Raw genomic sequence first — 14611 nt, forward strand, 5'->3', positions numbered from 1 at the left:
CCTGCCCCCTCAACCAACCAGCCCATCAAATCTTCGCCCTAACCCTCTCCCTCTCCCTCTCCCTCTCCCCGGCCTCCCACCCCCTCCTCCCCCAAAAGTTCACCCCAAGATTCCACACCGCCGCCACGACCCCAACCGGCGGCAGCACCAAGAGCACCCAAGCCCACCACCTAGGACTGGACGCCTGCACCACGTCCAACGCGCGCCGAACCTCCCCCTCCAACTGCTTCTTGTCGCCATCATTCCACACCACCAGCCCCCTGCGCTGGCCCCTCCACTCCGCGCGCGCCGCCTTGGAGACGACATCGCCCTGACTCCGGACGCGATTCTCGGCCTCCTCCACCGACAAATGCGGGTCGCGAGCGCGGAGCCGCTGCATCTGCACGGCCGGGTCGCGCACGCCCACCACCACGACCGTGCCGCAGATCAGATCCATCCCGCTCTCGAACAGCAGCGGCACGTCGAGGACGACGGCCCAGTGGCCCCGCACGTAGTAGTACGCGAGCGCCTTGTAGACCTCGCGGCGGACGAGCGGGTGCACGATCTTGTTGAGGATCATGCGGTCGCGTTTGCGGTCCTCGGTTGTGCCGAAGACGCGGCGGCCTAGGGCGAGGCGGTTGAGTGGGCGGGGGGCGCTTTCGCTTGTGGGGGGGAGGGTGTCATTGGGGGATGAGGAGGATGAGGAGTCTGGGGACGGCGGGAGAAGGAGGTCCGGGGTCGTCGGGCCGAAGTAGTTGACGATGGCTTTGTAGCCTTCCGTGCCTGGTTCGACGACTTTGCGGGCCAGTAGGTCCGTGTCGATGATGGGCAGGGAGTAAGGCGGGGAGGAGAGGAGCGAGGAGACGGTCGATTTGCCGGTGGCGATGGAGCCGGTCAGACCGATTATCAACATCTTTGTTTTGCGGTCTGTGGGGGGTTTGTGGTGTTGGGGTTTGGTGATTGTTGGTTGGGTCGAGTGGTTGAGGTGGAAGGTAACTAGGTAGGAGGTGGTGGTTGTTTGAGCCTTGGAGGAGGGGAGGATTTGTTGTTTCGGGGACTTGCGCTCGCGCGGGGAAAGCTCCCGGTTCCGCCGCGCTGCCTCGGCTGCTGTAGATTTGGTGGGGGGAGGTTCTACCCTGTATGAACAAAACAGGGTTTCAGGCTGTAAGGTTACATTTTGGAAACTTGAAGGAACTAAACGCTGAATGTATTATCAGAGTGGGTACTTTTCATTCATATAAGAACATTTGACATCATCGCATCACCATCACCACACCTCATCAGTCAGCGCGGGTTATGGCTTAGTCCCTATACTGGCACTTCCAACGCGAGCTGACAAAAAGTCGGATCCCAATTATGGTATGATATATGTACAGAGATGGCATCTTTGGGGGGGTTGTCCTCCCCCATTCATAGATGGAGAGAGGGCGATTGATGCCACGGACGGCAGAAATCGCCGGGCCATCGCTCTTCCAACCGGGGCTTGATGGCCCGTCTCAATCAGACAGGCCGGTCTGTTGCTCAATGTAGTCGACACCGACATGTGTATACTCAGGCTGACCACAGATCGAGACGTAATTGCTTGGCATAATTTCCCTGACGATCACACTGGACTTAGTACGCCTATGTCTCAGGTAGCCCCTTGCTGGGGTCTTGTTTCTGGCCCTTCCATCCGATGTACGGCCATCCTTCAGGTAGAGATGAGTATGGCGGGAGAACATAGCGGCCAGCGCACTCTCCCTCGGTAGGGCAAACCAGGTTACACAAGCCAAATACCCTGCAGTAGCATTCTTCAGCCGTCGGGCAATGGACAGGTCCTTTGCCAAAGATCACTGCCTGCATGTTAGTCTCCTGCATATAGCCACTAATGGCAGAGGGTCAACATACTGTGCCATGAGTACTCCATGATACGTCCGCTGAGATCATCTGGGAGTTTGGTCTCCGTCAACCACTTCCTGAATCGTTCATAGTCCTTCTTGGGCCGTTGTCTGATCTTCCAGCTGGTGACTGCAAACTGCGCGCAGCACGAGACCCCCACTTCTTCCGGCACCTCCTCCCCGGGAAAGAGCTCCTTGAATCCGTTCTTGAAATACTCTCCGACATGGACGTCATCTCGATGCGAATCGGTGTACGGGTGGATCTCCGCCGGGCAGCCGAGGATCCAGGCACAGCGTAAGTTAACGTAGCCTTGTTTCTGCAGGTAGGGAAGCTGGAAATTGCGGAGGACCGGCACCCCGTCGTAATAGGGATCGTCATTATGCCATTGGTATCTCTGAGGGTGGATGAAGAGGATCGAATCGGGAAGGCTGTCGTAGTTGTCAATGATGTATCTGGAGAAAACTCCTATTAGCACCAGCTTCACACCATCCTGAACGATTCACAAGACCCACGTTAGATAGACCATGGACTCCCGGCCCTTGTTCAGCTTGACTGTCAGATGCGCCTTTTTGTCGTCTACGACATAGATGCTCTTGTGCCATTCAGGGAAATACTGGTACAGCCATGAAACATCGTCATTTTTCATGCTGGCCACCACCATCTCCCTGTCAAGGGTTTTAGACACTCGCGCGGCCGATGCAGACGGCGCAGCCTGCCCGGAGCGCGAATCGCGGTACGGTCCGCCTTTTGACACCGCATCGTGGGCCGATGTATCTATATGTGCATGATCGGAGCTTTTGGAGAAGAAGAGGAAGTATAGCGCGTAAATAATCAGGATGGTGCAAAGGATGGCCTTTTCTTGGCTGCGGCGGCGCGGGCTTGAGACTCCGCTGCCGAAGAACAACATGGTTGCGACCGGCGGCAGCGTAGAGGTGACACACAGCGGACGGGATACAGGAGCATATGCCGGTATTCTCTATGGTCGCAAGCAGCGATTAAATATCCGAGTAAGTGACGTTTCAATGCGCAAAAAGCATGGCTGCGCGAAGGCCGATCGCTGAGCTGTCGGGTCGGTGTGTTGCGGAGCGGGCAACAACTCGGTTTAGTGGAGCTCCGGGGGTTTATGGGAATGCGCAGCGGTGGATGTGAGGAGTTTGCGGTTGTAGATGGCACTTTCAAAGTGATGAGGAATTGCGTTGTCCTTAAGGTAGTTGAGGTTCAAGGAAGAAGCGAGTTGGCGACAGCTGGCAGCTTATGTTGCCTAGAAGAAGAGGAGGTGGTGTCAAGCCACATGGTGGTTTCACTATTGGAGACATTGTGCTCCCTCTCCGTGGTAAACTCCATCAGCAATGCTGCTTGGCAGTAATCGGTAGAATAATTGGCCGAGTCCGCACCGGGTCTGGTTTGGTCGGCTCAGCCCTACTTCCAGCCCATCAACATATAACTACTACTACAAGCAGTTGTATACACTAAAGTACAGACAGTATGCTTTGATCATCTATCAAGATCATGGATCCCTCCGTCTCTTTCCAAATTCGACCGCTTGCATGAAATGCAGAATGTATATCAACACAAAAGCCACACAGGCCAGCCCTGCCACCACAGCGGGTAAGAAAATCGAGAAGACACCAAAAACCACAGATGCGTTCTGCATATTCTGATTCCCTTGGAATTGGTCGGTGGCCAAGCAGAGCTGGAAAGCGGCAAGCAACGTGCTCACATATAAGAACGCCACGAGGGACCACGCGAGTTTCTCTCTAAAGAAGACGGCATACTGGTCGTACATGGACAGATAGCCTCCAAGGAGGCTCTCGAGGGAGAGGTGGGTCAATCGATAGATGGTGCTCAAGCGAAACAGGCGAAGCTCGCCATAGCGATAGCGCTTGTTGACATTGGCATAGCCCTTGAAGTCAACGTGGGAAAGGAGATCTTCCACGAAGACCGTCCATGCTTGCCACCTGACCGTGGCTGGAATCAGTTTCAGCTCATGTGCAATTTGCAGATCACTCGGATGACTGATCAACCACGTATAGGAAAGAAGGGAGCCCGAGGCAGCCGAGTGGAGCGCTTCGTGCCGAATGTGGCGGTCCCAGAATTGGTCGTCCAGGAGATAGCGTGGTACGGGTTTGAGGAAAATCCGCGACTCATACCGGACCATGTGGAGATCGGCCTGTTCGGTGATCACAATCTGTCGGTCAATCATCCGCTGTCGATGCAGCGCTCGACAGCAGCGTGCCCGACCCGCGTATCACAGATGTGAATGCATCGCGTTCAAGCGCGAGACATCCAAATCGGCCAACACGAACGAACTCACATCGTGATCAGAGGTTCGAGCGATGCAATGGCTTCGTCCGTGACTTGTTGCCGGTAAGACGATATTCCACGCCTTGTCTTCGCCAGCTAGGTCCGATGAGATGGTTTGAGAAAAAGGCGGGGATAGCTTTCAACATCATGGTCAGTCAATGGTTTTGCAGAATCCTTACCACCCGGAGCTCAAAGAGGCCTTTGGAACCCACCGTGTGTTTGTATTCCATTGGTAAGTGGCTTGGCTTAGAAGCTCCTTTCTTGAGCAAGCGATCTCCGCCACCAAGGTACTAATTCGAGAGTAGCCCTGGCTATCAAGCGCAGGAATTCAGATAATGAGGAATCTGAACATGAAGCCCTAGAAAACTTCGTACCTGAGGAGTATACACGGATAAATAAACACACATTCAGTACGGGAGTATTTCGTAGATCAAGTAGAAAAGTCGACGAGGTGGAGGGCCCCCACATGTGACAGAACAGGTGTCTGTGATGAACTTGCAGCGGTCCTAGGCCAGAAATATGGGCCATATGAGATGGAGATGTGGGCGGGAAGCTGTCATTTGTCCAAAAGACGCACCAATGTATGGTACTTTTGTATGGTTACAGACCGTGGACCCATGCATCGTTTACCACTTGCGGGTGGGTCCACTTAGATGGACATCAGTGCCTTAAGATGCCTGCTGACGTTCTCTCGCTCTGAATATCTTCCATGGCCTTTGAACCGCCACTTTGTCCTTCGAAGCCCCTTCATAAAATATAGCCCCTGCTACCATGTCAGAGTGCAAGCGATTCCGTATGACGTACCGAGTTGAGCAGATTCCACAGAATTGGACAGCAGACAGGTTGAGCGAGGCTTTTTCTCCCGAAGACAGAGAGCTCCTGAGCATCAAAAGCCTCGTTCCAGATGTCATGAATTATGGTGGAGGACCCGGCCAATCAAATACAATGACAGCAACGATTGATTTCTATTCCCAAGAGGCTCGAAAGCCGATGCTGAGCGATCCTGAAAATACTGATCTTGTTCTTGGGAAGGATTAACTCGGGTACACTCCATTGAATCACCTTAGGGGTGAATGTGTTGCAGAGTAAGTCTCCATAGATAATACACGAGGTTGGTGTACAGCAGCCAATTGACACAAAGAGTCTTACTCTACGGAGACTAGCGTCATTGTTGTCACGGGCTTAGCAGGGCATGCATTCGGCTCGTGGAGGCATGAAGATGGCAAGATGTGGCTGCGGGACCTCCTTCCTCAACATCTCCCTGCAGTGCGGGTGATGATTTATGGATATTCCGCCCAAGTGCAAGGAGCCACTCAGGCCACAAGTATTCTTGAGGATCATGCGGAGACCTTTCGACAGCGGCTATTGTCATTTCGCCGCTTCGGGGCCGTAAGTGACTGGATTGTACTCTCTCGTCGTGCACTACATGCATTCATACTGACACCCGCTGGAGTGCCAGAAACGTCCACTTATTCCAATTGTCAGTCCATTTGACCCGCGAGTTGGAGAAATCTGAGGCTTCTGACACAACGAGGCGTCACACAGGGCCATAATCTAGGTGGCTTGGTCATCAAGGAGGTTTGCTCCCAATGTTTCAACATATCATGCGCTGCGCGTGCTTGGGCTGTCTTTCTCGCTCTGACTGACTCTTCCATTTCTTTAACAGTTTATCGCCAAGCTAGATTAATCGCAGCGCAGCCAATTTTCCATTCGATCTGTGCTGTTCTTCGGGGTTCCGCATCATGGACTAGTCCATGAGTCTCTTCAAACTATGGTCAAAGGACAGCCATCTTCAACCATTGTTGATCAGCTCAAGCCAGGTTCGCCAACTCTACGTAAACTAGACGCGGCCCTTTGCAAAGCGACTGTCTTGACCCACTTTTCAATACACACATTCTATGAAAACCAGGAAACAAGAACTGGTTGAGGTGAGTTTCGAATTACGACTCAGAAGTTCATGGACCTGCCAAGTAACCAGAATCAGAATGAGGCCCGGAAATGAGTTCGGGAGGGTGCCCCAGTCAAAATGGTGTCTTATGATTCGGCCGTCCTGAAGCTTCCGTCAATAGAGAGTGTACATGAAGTACAAGGAAATCATTCTTCTATGGTGAAGATCATAAGAAGCCAGATTTATTGTTACTTTGACGTGGTTTAATGCATTCAAGAAGCTCTGCAAGGCACCTCAGGGTCGTTCCCAAGCACACGGCCTGCCTCATCTTCGAGGGACATGCAGAACGAACGATTTCTTCAACAGGTTTTTGGCGATCGATATGATTCAAAATCAGGGTCAGATGTGTTCGCAAGCAATTCCAAACTCACAAGCTCTACCAACATGCTTCCACCTCCTACAGATATACCACAGTCGAAAGAGCCTTTCAGCTATTTGCCCTCTCACATGAACTCTCTCGATCTGGCGCCGGGTGGAGCTCCTCGAACATTCGAAAGACCCCAGTCCTCCCAAGAGCTATCTTGTTCGTTAATATCACTAAACTTGGCACCAGATCAAGTTTCACTGTCCTCTCAAGGACCTCGGTCTTTCCAGGAACTACTTTCTTCATAGTCTCCTGTTTTGGCGCCAAATGAAGCTCAAATGCAATTTCAAGAACTGCGTCCGATGGGGCCTTTTAGCCCTGTGTTCAACCGGGGCAACTTCCCTTATATGACAGCATCTTTGAATCAACCTAGCACTCACAGAGAGCAGATTGGAGAGAGGGCATCTTTACCACACACCATCGTGTGCCCATTAAGTTTCACTTCGGTCATACCGATGCCTGTAAATCCGACGTGTGATTTTTGCGGGCAGTCAATCGCTGATGCCAAGTGGATCCACTGTCTGGTCTGTTTGGATATTTGTCTACACATGCACTGCCATCAGCCAGCAACTGAGATGAGAGGGCATGTACACAAAGTCTTTACTGCCCGCGGCCCAATCCTTACCTCGCAGACCACAGGTCCGTTACCAGAACCAGGGTTCAACCCTTCATGCATGACAGGTCATCTTATCTCATCCAAGCGCCAAATGTATTGCTTTCTTGTGAAGGATATCCCTCGAGCCAAGTACCGTGTCATGCTTATGATAACCATACGATTTCTTTTACCTGGCAGAGTTTCGTCATACGACGCTACAATACGTGCTTGCATGGGTGACCCAAAAAACATTCAAGACTTCGGGGGCTCATCGCTCCGTTCATATGGCCCGGATATTCCTGTTAAGAATCTATTTCGAGTCGCTTTCCCCTTAAAGAGAAAGCATCAGGTGCGCCTAGATGGCGAGCAAAATCTCGACCACTATTCATTTGACAGGGGCTCAGAAGGAAACGAATTTCTCGTCTCCAATTCAAACGGTGATTTGGCGGTGGCTACCGAGCTCAGCGGGTTTTCAGAGGCACATATGCAAGATGGGCCAAGCCAGCCTGCATTCGATCTAGCCATCGACGGACTCAAGTAGGTTAAGATCAGTCACCTATTTCTAAAGCGATACTGATCTGGATACTATCTATCCTTCTCCCGATGGCAGAGGATCGGGAGGCGCAGAGGACGTCAATAACCAAAAACCTTTCTGGAATGGTCAGAAAGATCCTCGGCTAATCAATGCTCTGGGGCTTAGAGTAAACGGGATCCACCGTGTCCCAATGTCCTAGAAGTTCGACGAAATAAGTACAGTCTCTCCATACAGATTAACAAGAGTCTAGCCTCACGGTCGGGGTTCTGGAGTCTGCATTCTACCAAATAATCAGCAGAGGAAACAACTTACGGCGTAAGAGGACGCCCGCGAGGGGCGAGCGAGAAAGCATTTCCTAGAACACTCAACGCGCCGAAAGAGTGTTCTGGGCGCAGCAAATGGAAGCCATACTATTTCGGTGCAGTGTCGGCTGTGATAGTTGCAAATCGTTGATGAGAACAAGATCAAGGATCGGGGTGGTAGTAGATCGGGAGGCAGTGGAGTCCATATGGATATGGTTCCCTTGGAAATTATATGGCAGTTAGCCTTAATTTTATAAGTGTACTTCCCTGACTCTCTTGTTATTCGAGTGTATAGACGTGCTGATGCAATTGATCGGTCTTCTTGACTCTTGAAACCTGCCAGAATACCTCTCTCCCCCTACCTTTGGTCTTGAATTGGGTTGTCATGTTGAGAGAAGAAATAGGACTGTTGGAAATGCTTGTAGACGTGCTGCATTGCGTCGTCTGTCGGCTCTAATAACCATATTCATTATTTCAGGCATTGGATAGGAGCACAACAGGTATATATTCAAGTTTTTAGTATTTTATATATACTCCGTATATGATTATGTCTTTCCCGCGACACTCACTCTGTAGATCCACCAACTCGAGTACGTATCAATTAACATTTTCTGATATCGAAAAAGAGTCCGGGATTCGTCTGTCCAACTGTAACCCTTCAGAAAATTCAAGAGGAGCCTTTTCGCTGTATTTGCTCAAGCAATCGTGCCTGTGATGACTTTCATTCACCAACACACCAGAGTATGTGTAGTGTTAGTACCTCTTGACCGAGGGCATCAACACCTTCGTCCTTCTTCAACAAACACTATAACGTCCCAGACAAACAGACATGACATGTGTTAGCGGTCCCAAGTGGTCTAACCACGTGACGCACATATTTTACTTCCCACCACCTCAAGCCAATCCTCTACATCATCAACCACACGTCCAACAACATCGAGAAACCAAGGAATTGTTATCAAAAGGCTATCTTGAGTAGCTTCGTGTCGCATACCTCATGCATCATATATACTCATTCCCCTATATACCCACATATTTTCATACCTCACATATATACAACGATCAACAAGTGCCAATACTGATGAAGTACCACAGGTGCGCCAGCACGCTCGTGATATTCTCCCCCGCGTTGCCAGCAGAAGAGTCAACACCCTGGATGATATCAATATCCGACGAGGTCACTGCAGCGCCAGTTCCGCTGGTGATCCAGTATTCCGGGCTCGGGTGACTATAACCAAGCAACCTGGGTGGAAGCCTAGGCACGACGTCGTTGAGGTGAGTCACTCGGAAATTCGAGCCAGAGCCTTTGCTCGTGATATAGTTGGCCAGCGCCGTGTTGCCCACTCGTGGAGCTCCGTAGGAATACTGTCCTTTCGTCAGCAACAGAACGTTTCTTGTCACCAGCTCCTGCCGCATGAAGAAACCCACCAGTTGAACGGAGTATCCCGCATTCCGCAGCACCGTCGCGCCAATGGTCGCCAACGCGCCCCCCAGACTATGCCCCGTGAAAACCAGGCTATAGCCGGGGTACGCAGTGACCGCAGACGCGATCTCCGCTGTTAGGGTGTCTGCGACGGAGCTCCAGGCCTTCCAGAAGCCCTGGTGAACCTGGCAGCCACTGCAGACCGCGCTGGCATCCGTGAAGATAAAGTCCAAATTGGCTATCCAGTTCTCGATCGAGCTGCTTCCGCGGAACGACACCACCAGTTTCTTGTTGGTGGAGTCAACCACGAGGAATCCCGCTGTATCGCCGTAGGAATCGGATCTACACGTGCGCAATTCAGTCAGTCCAATTCTATTCCACACATCCGCGCGTCACATCCAGGCAGGCAGAAACATACGCCTCGAACTCAGCCAGGCTCTTGGTCGTGGCGGCTGCGAGTAACGGACAAAGTCCGTTCGTGCAAGTCACGCTCGTATTCGGGGAATCGAGGTTGGTCGAGCAGTATGCCGCGGCGGAGTACTGCGCGAACAGATCCAGCTGCGTGTAGACAGTGGTCGAGACATCTGCAGTTCGACTTCATCAGCACTTTCTTCTCTTCCATCACCTATCTTGCAATTGATCCCAGGTATACACTCACCTCGAATATCGACCGGAGCAGCCACAACCAAGGCCGCAAGAGCGGCCACCACTCCGCCCAACCGAGTAATATATACCATACTTGCGGTTTGGAGTATATATACAATACAATCAATTCAGATCAGGTCGATAACCAAAACGAACAAGCAAGGAGCAGCGTCAATGGCACTGGAATATCGGCAGACGCAGACGCTTCACCAACACCGGCACATCCAGAGCACAGAACGAAACGAGACTCTCTCATCCCTCTCGCCCCATGACTCTTTATATACAGTTAGCACTCCGTGCCAATTCGGCCCCTCCCCCTTTCTTCACGCCGAGGCCAAGAAGCGCAAAAAGGAAAAAAGAAAAAAGAAAAAACCCCTCCATCAGCTCTTCAATCAGAACGCCAATGAAGGCCCCCAGCATTCCGCAGAGAAGAGACAGAATGAGCGGGGTAGGGGAAAAAAACAACAGTCACCCCCAAGCACATCACGAACACCCTCTATCCCTACCCGGTGGTTGGCTCCACCTCCCTATCCTAGCTCCAGAGAGAGAGAGACGCATCCCTCCGGAAGAAACGAGTACTTGGCCCCGGACACCTCGGCGTCAGCGTCAAAGGCATAGAAAGGAGGGACTCCTGCGCGGACTCCGTTGTGTTCTGGAATGCCAGGCTCCACCACCCCCACAACGAAGGATATCCACCGCGGTAAACGTAGAGACCATCATCAGTCCACTTTCTCCGGGCCACCTCAGCATCCAATGATTCCTCATAAGATTAAAACCACAGTGGGCTAAAGCTCTACATGCTAAAGTATAATAGAGTGAACAAGTGGGCGAGTCTCTCTGGATTCGGGGGCACGCGGATGGTAACTGGATCCGGATGAGATCCATAGACAGGCTGAGAGAGGGCAAGAAAAACGGAACGAAGACCTCGCCGAGAAGAGAGCATCAACCGACGGAATAGCGAGAGTGTACATCAGCCCTCAACCCATAGGCAAGGTATACCTAAAGACTACAAGGGCAGCTGAGGCGTAAGCGCGCGGGCTGGCACGCACGCACGCACGCACTCGCAAGCAAACAAGAAAAACCAGGAACACGGCGGCCGTCATTCGTCCCCGGCCAGAGAAATGATCACGCTCAGGCCGATTGCGAAGCAACCACTCATTGTCCGCTGGACTGTAGGTATGTATAGTACAGCTCCCTAAACCACCGTGACTGGCATGGAACCCAATTCGCAGACCCGATTTCACATGCTTCAGGTGTCCGTCAACCAAGTCGTAGTTCAAGGTCCGAAGCGGACGGAGCCTCAGGGAATCTGATCCTTCCGATGGGAGGGAGGGATGCACCGAACAAACAAAAAGCACAAGAGGTGTGTCTGTCTCAGAAGAAGAGCGAAGATCCTTTCCTTTCTTCTAGACGCTGTAGTTCTTGGACTGAGACCTGTTGTTCCTTTGTCCTAGCTAATCCCAGTCCGTAGCTTAGTGTATACGGAGTACTCTTGGGAGAAACAATCAACCTTCTTCCCTCCTACAATACCTCTCCTCTCCTCCAGTTTCAACCCCAGAATCGAAGAACCCCAACCTCTACAGTTTTTGACAAAACTACTGTATGCTTATCCAAAGTTAAAGTGATAGTATACTCCCCCCCCAAAAGAAATGACATCACAATTCTTCACCCCGTGTCCCCCGCCCCGATTCCCCCTCATTTTAATCCCGTTCGAACGCCTACCCCATATTCTTTCTGCATTAACCTACAGGCTGCAGCCCCAGCCAGCCCCTCTTCCCTCGGCATCTCTTTTAAGGATACTAGACTAGACTATACTACCTAAAATCATGTGCCGGACACTTTAGTCTACTTCGTCGTTCTACCCACATCCACGACCACCACGTACTCCCAATCCACAACCTGTAAATTAAACAGCCATTCCCGTTGGCTCAGACACTAGAACAGCTTGCGGGGGGGGAGAGGGTGTTGTGGGGAAAGACCGAAAAGTAAATCCCGTGCAGGATAACAAACACCGTATACTTGCACTTGCACTTGCACTTGCACTATAGCTTCTGCGCTAAGGCAGACAACGGTATACTAGACTACACCCGTTTTTGGTCGGCGAGATTAATTCCCAGCAGGGATGAAGATACCAGCAATACTGCCAACCCCGATTCAGTGTACTTTCAGCCTATGCGTTTATTTACCCCCACAGGGCGCGGATGGACTCGGTCGGCATTCGATACGATGTAGTTTTCTCCACCGTATACCGTGCGACGTACTTCCTCTGCTCAATTGAGCCCAATTGAGGTGGGAATGATTTCCGAGTGGAGTTGACAGTACGTATCTTGCCCCTACGTTAGGGCCCGGCCGGGAGTTGGGGTGGAGTATCTTCGGAGTTTCATGGGAGATACATAGTCCTTAAAGTTTTCACCTTGTTGTAGACTACTCCATAGTTGAGCTTGATATAGTCGTCTATACGCGGTTGTTGTGCTGGTCAGCTGGCTGCTCCGTTTTATTCCTCTCCACTCCCACGTTGGCTGGAATGAGTTCAGGCTAGGGCAGGGGTCATTCCTCTAGTTTTCTTGGGATGCAGCGGTCAACGGATTGTCCAGGGCTTCCAGGCACACACACAAGGACATGAGCCGAGGTAGCGAAGCTGTCCAAGACAAGGATTTCCGGAGAATCTCCCGAAAGTCAAACCCCAACCCAGGGAACCAGATTTGTGTCGTACGACGAATTCAGAGCACTGTCCACCTTGGAAGGGAAGTATGTGTAGATATTTCGGATCCCGTCAACAGGAGAAAGTAGACATAGAAAAAAATCAAATTAAAATCGCAATCACAATATATTCGCTCCTTTGAAAACGCCATCCAGATGGGGAAACATCGTCGTATCTTTATTTTTGCAGCAGGCAACAGGAGAAGCGTAGAGAAAGCAAGAAAAAAACCTATCAAGCAAGGAAGGAGCCCACGAGGCTGAGCTGCGGGGAAAGGGTAGGAGGAAAGAAAATCTTCGCATCTACCTGCAGGATTGTCAGTCTCAGCCTATGCAGCACTGCCAACCCTTGCTAGCATCGGAGTTGTTTCCAGACTGGGGAAGCATGTCTCTCCACGGACAGCACACTTACCCACTATCCTCATAAATCCCTGTAAGAAAGGACAAGAAGCAGACGGGGGCCCAAAAGGACACACCTTGGTTGAGCATCGGAAAGGAAATCCCAACGACTCTCACGCAGCGACCGTGCCATTCTCCCCGCCCTCAGGAGTGTAATCCGTCATCCCCTCGTCCTGCCCATCACCACTGTCGCCCGCCAGCACTTTAGTCCGGAGCGCATGGCCCTCCGGCAGAGGTGTGCCTGGCGTCGCGGCCACCACGTTATCGTTCTCATCCACAAACTCGAAGTTGTACCGGGACAGCAGGTGCGGGATCGCCGATAGTTGCGGCCCGTACCGCGCAGTGTTATCGTACAATTCGAACAACGGCACGGCGAGGAGCTTCATGTTCTTCGGGACGGAGAGGACCTCTGCATTGCCGCCGGGTTCAGTCACAGTTCTCTCGATGAGATGAGATGAAATTTGGGCTTGAGGGTTAAAAGACTCACTCTTCTTGGGCAGCTGAATGAAATACAGCTTCTTGCACTCCTTGGGTCGAGTCACATGGCCGGGCAGGAATGGGTACATGAACGTCTCGAAGTTGGGCCGCCACCACTGCGCCAGAGTATCCCCGATCTCCCAGTCCTCGTTAACCCCCTCGCCGGAGAACTGCGATCCGACGGGCGCAAGCCGCTCATTGAGCCGCTTCTTGAACCCTTCGACCTCGTCGTCTTCGAAGGGAAGGTAATCTCCGGGTCTAACGCGGTTCATAGGAGTCAGTCTTGGATTGTTCTAGATGGATGAATTGTGTCGTTCTCGCGGTCGTGACTGCGGCGTGTCTAGACTCCATGATCGGGAAGGATACGTACAGCTTGAAGAAGGCGTTCGCAATCTGCAGCATGAGCACATGCGGGTGGTTATGCTCATGGCACACAAGAACACCCTCGCAGGTCCGTCTCATGCCATACTTCTCATAGTGTTCTTCGAGGCGTTTCAGGCGGGCCAGGACGGAGGGATCTTCCTCGGGTTGCGTTTCCTTGGTCCCGAAAGTATAGTTCGAGAGGGGATATAGACGAATAGTTTGTGGTTGCTGGGCGGAGAAGTCTTTGGGAGCGATGGGACTAGTCAAAGAGTAAAGGAGTCAGTATTTGTTGGTCCATGCCTGGCCCTGGAGGTCTGGAACGTACGGGCGAGAGCTCTGAATCGCCGTCGCTGTTGCGGTCGACATGGTCGGTAGATGCGCCTTCTAAATAGGGAGTCTTTGAACTTCAACCGGATGAATCAAGGCGATGTAAGTGAGTGACGAAAGAAGGGGGGGGTGACGGCAGGTACAAGGATGGTAGGAGGTCGGTTGTTGTTGTTGGTGCTGGTCGCGAGGTGGATCACAGCCCGGCGGAGAGAGCATCAACTCCGCCGCAGCTCGATCGATCAATCGATTGGCATCGGAGCTGCCCTCCGCGAAAACATTCCACCGCCCCGACCACCCTAACTTCCCAGTTGCAAACAACCCAACGGGGCGTCAACATCATCATATATGATCTACCTCAAGTCTTCTTTCAGGGCT

The 14611-nt window shown here is 51.9% G+C and overlaps 8 protein-coding genes across 8 annotated transcripts; 3 read left to right on the forward strand and 5 right to left on the reverse strand.

Annotated features, from left to right (window-relative positions):
* Positions 1-58: 58 nt before the first annotated feature.
* Positions 59-1012, reverse strand: BO95DRAFT_382295 (putative dephospho-CoA kinase; the record flags this gene model as incomplete). Its single annotated transcript, XM_025583388.1, has 1 exon — positions 59-1012. A coding segment is annotated over exon 1 (834 nt), but the record flags the coding sequence as incomplete, so codon positions are not given.
* Positions 1013-1191: 179 nt separating this feature from the next.
* BO95DRAFT_479578 (DUF3431 domain-containing protein) lies at positions 1192-3134 on the reverse strand. Its single transcript, XM_025590113.1, has 3 exons — positions 2370-3134; positions 1867-2309; positions 1192-1811 (listed from the first exon to the last, which is right to left on the reverse strand). Exons 1-3 carry the CDS (start codon positions 2762-2764, stop codon positions 1603-1605), a joined length of 1047 nt encoding a protein of 348 aa, XP_025445866.1. The 5' UTR covers positions 2765-3134; the 3' UTR covers positions 1192-1602.
* A 190-nt stretch (positions 3135-3324) lies between these two features.
* BO95DRAFT_439614 (uncharacterized protein) lies at positions 3325-4045 on the reverse strand. The gene has a single exon (XM_025585769.1). It carries the CDS (start codon positions 4013-4015, stop codon positions 3365-3367), a length of 651 nt encoding a protein of 216 aa, XP_025445867.1. The 5' UTR covers positions 4016-4045; the 3' UTR covers positions 3325-3364.
* Positions 4046-5388: 1343 nt separating this feature from the next.
* BO95DRAFT_460374 (uncharacterized protein) lies at positions 5389-5848 on the forward strand (the record flags this gene model as incomplete). The annotated part of the gene is made up of 4 exons (XM_025588730.1): positions 5389-5550; positions 5621-5641; positions 5707-5739; positions 5828-5848. 4 exons carry the CDS (start codon positions 5389-5391, stop codon positions 5846-5848), a joined length of 237 nt encoding a protein of 78 aa, XP_025445868.1.
* Positions 5849-6187: 339 nt separating this feature from the next.
* BO95DRAFT_428749 (uncharacterized protein) lies at positions 6188-7609 on the forward strand (the record flags this gene model as incomplete). The annotated part of the gene is made up of 3 exons (XM_025584862.1): positions 6188-6268; positions 6416-6667; positions 6722-7609. The coding sequence occupies 3 exons, from the start codon at positions 6188-6190 to the stop codon at positions 7607-7609; spliced, it is 1221 nt and encodes a 406-aa protein (XP_025445869.1).
* Positions 7610-8967: 1358 nt separating this feature from the next.
* BO95DRAFT_428750 (lipase family protein) lies at positions 8968-10065 on the reverse strand (the record flags this gene model as incomplete). Its single annotated transcript, XM_025584863.1, has 3 exons — positions 8968-9670; positions 9747-9912; positions 9987-10065. The coding sequence occupies 3 exons, from the start codon at positions 10063-10065 to the stop codon at positions 8968-8970; spliced, it is 948 nt and encodes a 315-aa protein (XP_025445870.1).
* Positions 10066-10096: 31 nt separating this feature from the next.
* On the forward strand, positions 10097-10912 carry BO95DRAFT_14328 (uncharacterized protein). The gene has a single exon (XM_025580594.1). The coding sequence runs from the start codon at positions 10242-10244 to the stop codon at positions 10728-10730; it is 489 nt and encodes a 162-aa protein (XP_025445871.1). The 5' UTR covers positions 10097-10241; the 3' UTR covers positions 10731-10912.
* A 2170-nt stretch (positions 10913-13082) lies between these two features.
* BO95DRAFT_439619 (cleavage and polyadenylation specificity factor subunit 5) lies at positions 13083-14433 on the reverse strand. The gene is made up of 4 exons (XM_025585770.1): positions 14235-14433; positions 13917-14168; positions 13557-13804; positions 13083-13478 (listed from the first exon to the last, which is right to left on the reverse strand). Exons 1-4 carry the CDS (start codon positions 14273-14275, stop codon positions 13183-13185), a joined length of 837 nt encoding a protein of 278 aa, XP_025445872.1. The 5' UTR covers positions 14276-14433; the 3' UTR covers positions 13083-13182.
* Between the last annotated feature and the right edge of the window lie 178 nt (positions 14434-14611).

The sequence above is a fragment of the Aspergillus brunneoviolaceus genome (assembly GCF_003184695.1).
Source record: "Aspergillus brunneoviolaceus CBS 621.78 unplaced genomic scaffold BO95scaffold_10, whole genome shotgun sequence".
NCBI lineage: Eukaryota > Fungi > Ascomycota > Eurotiomycetes > Eurotiales > Aspergillaceae > Aspergillus > Aspergillus brunneoviolaceus.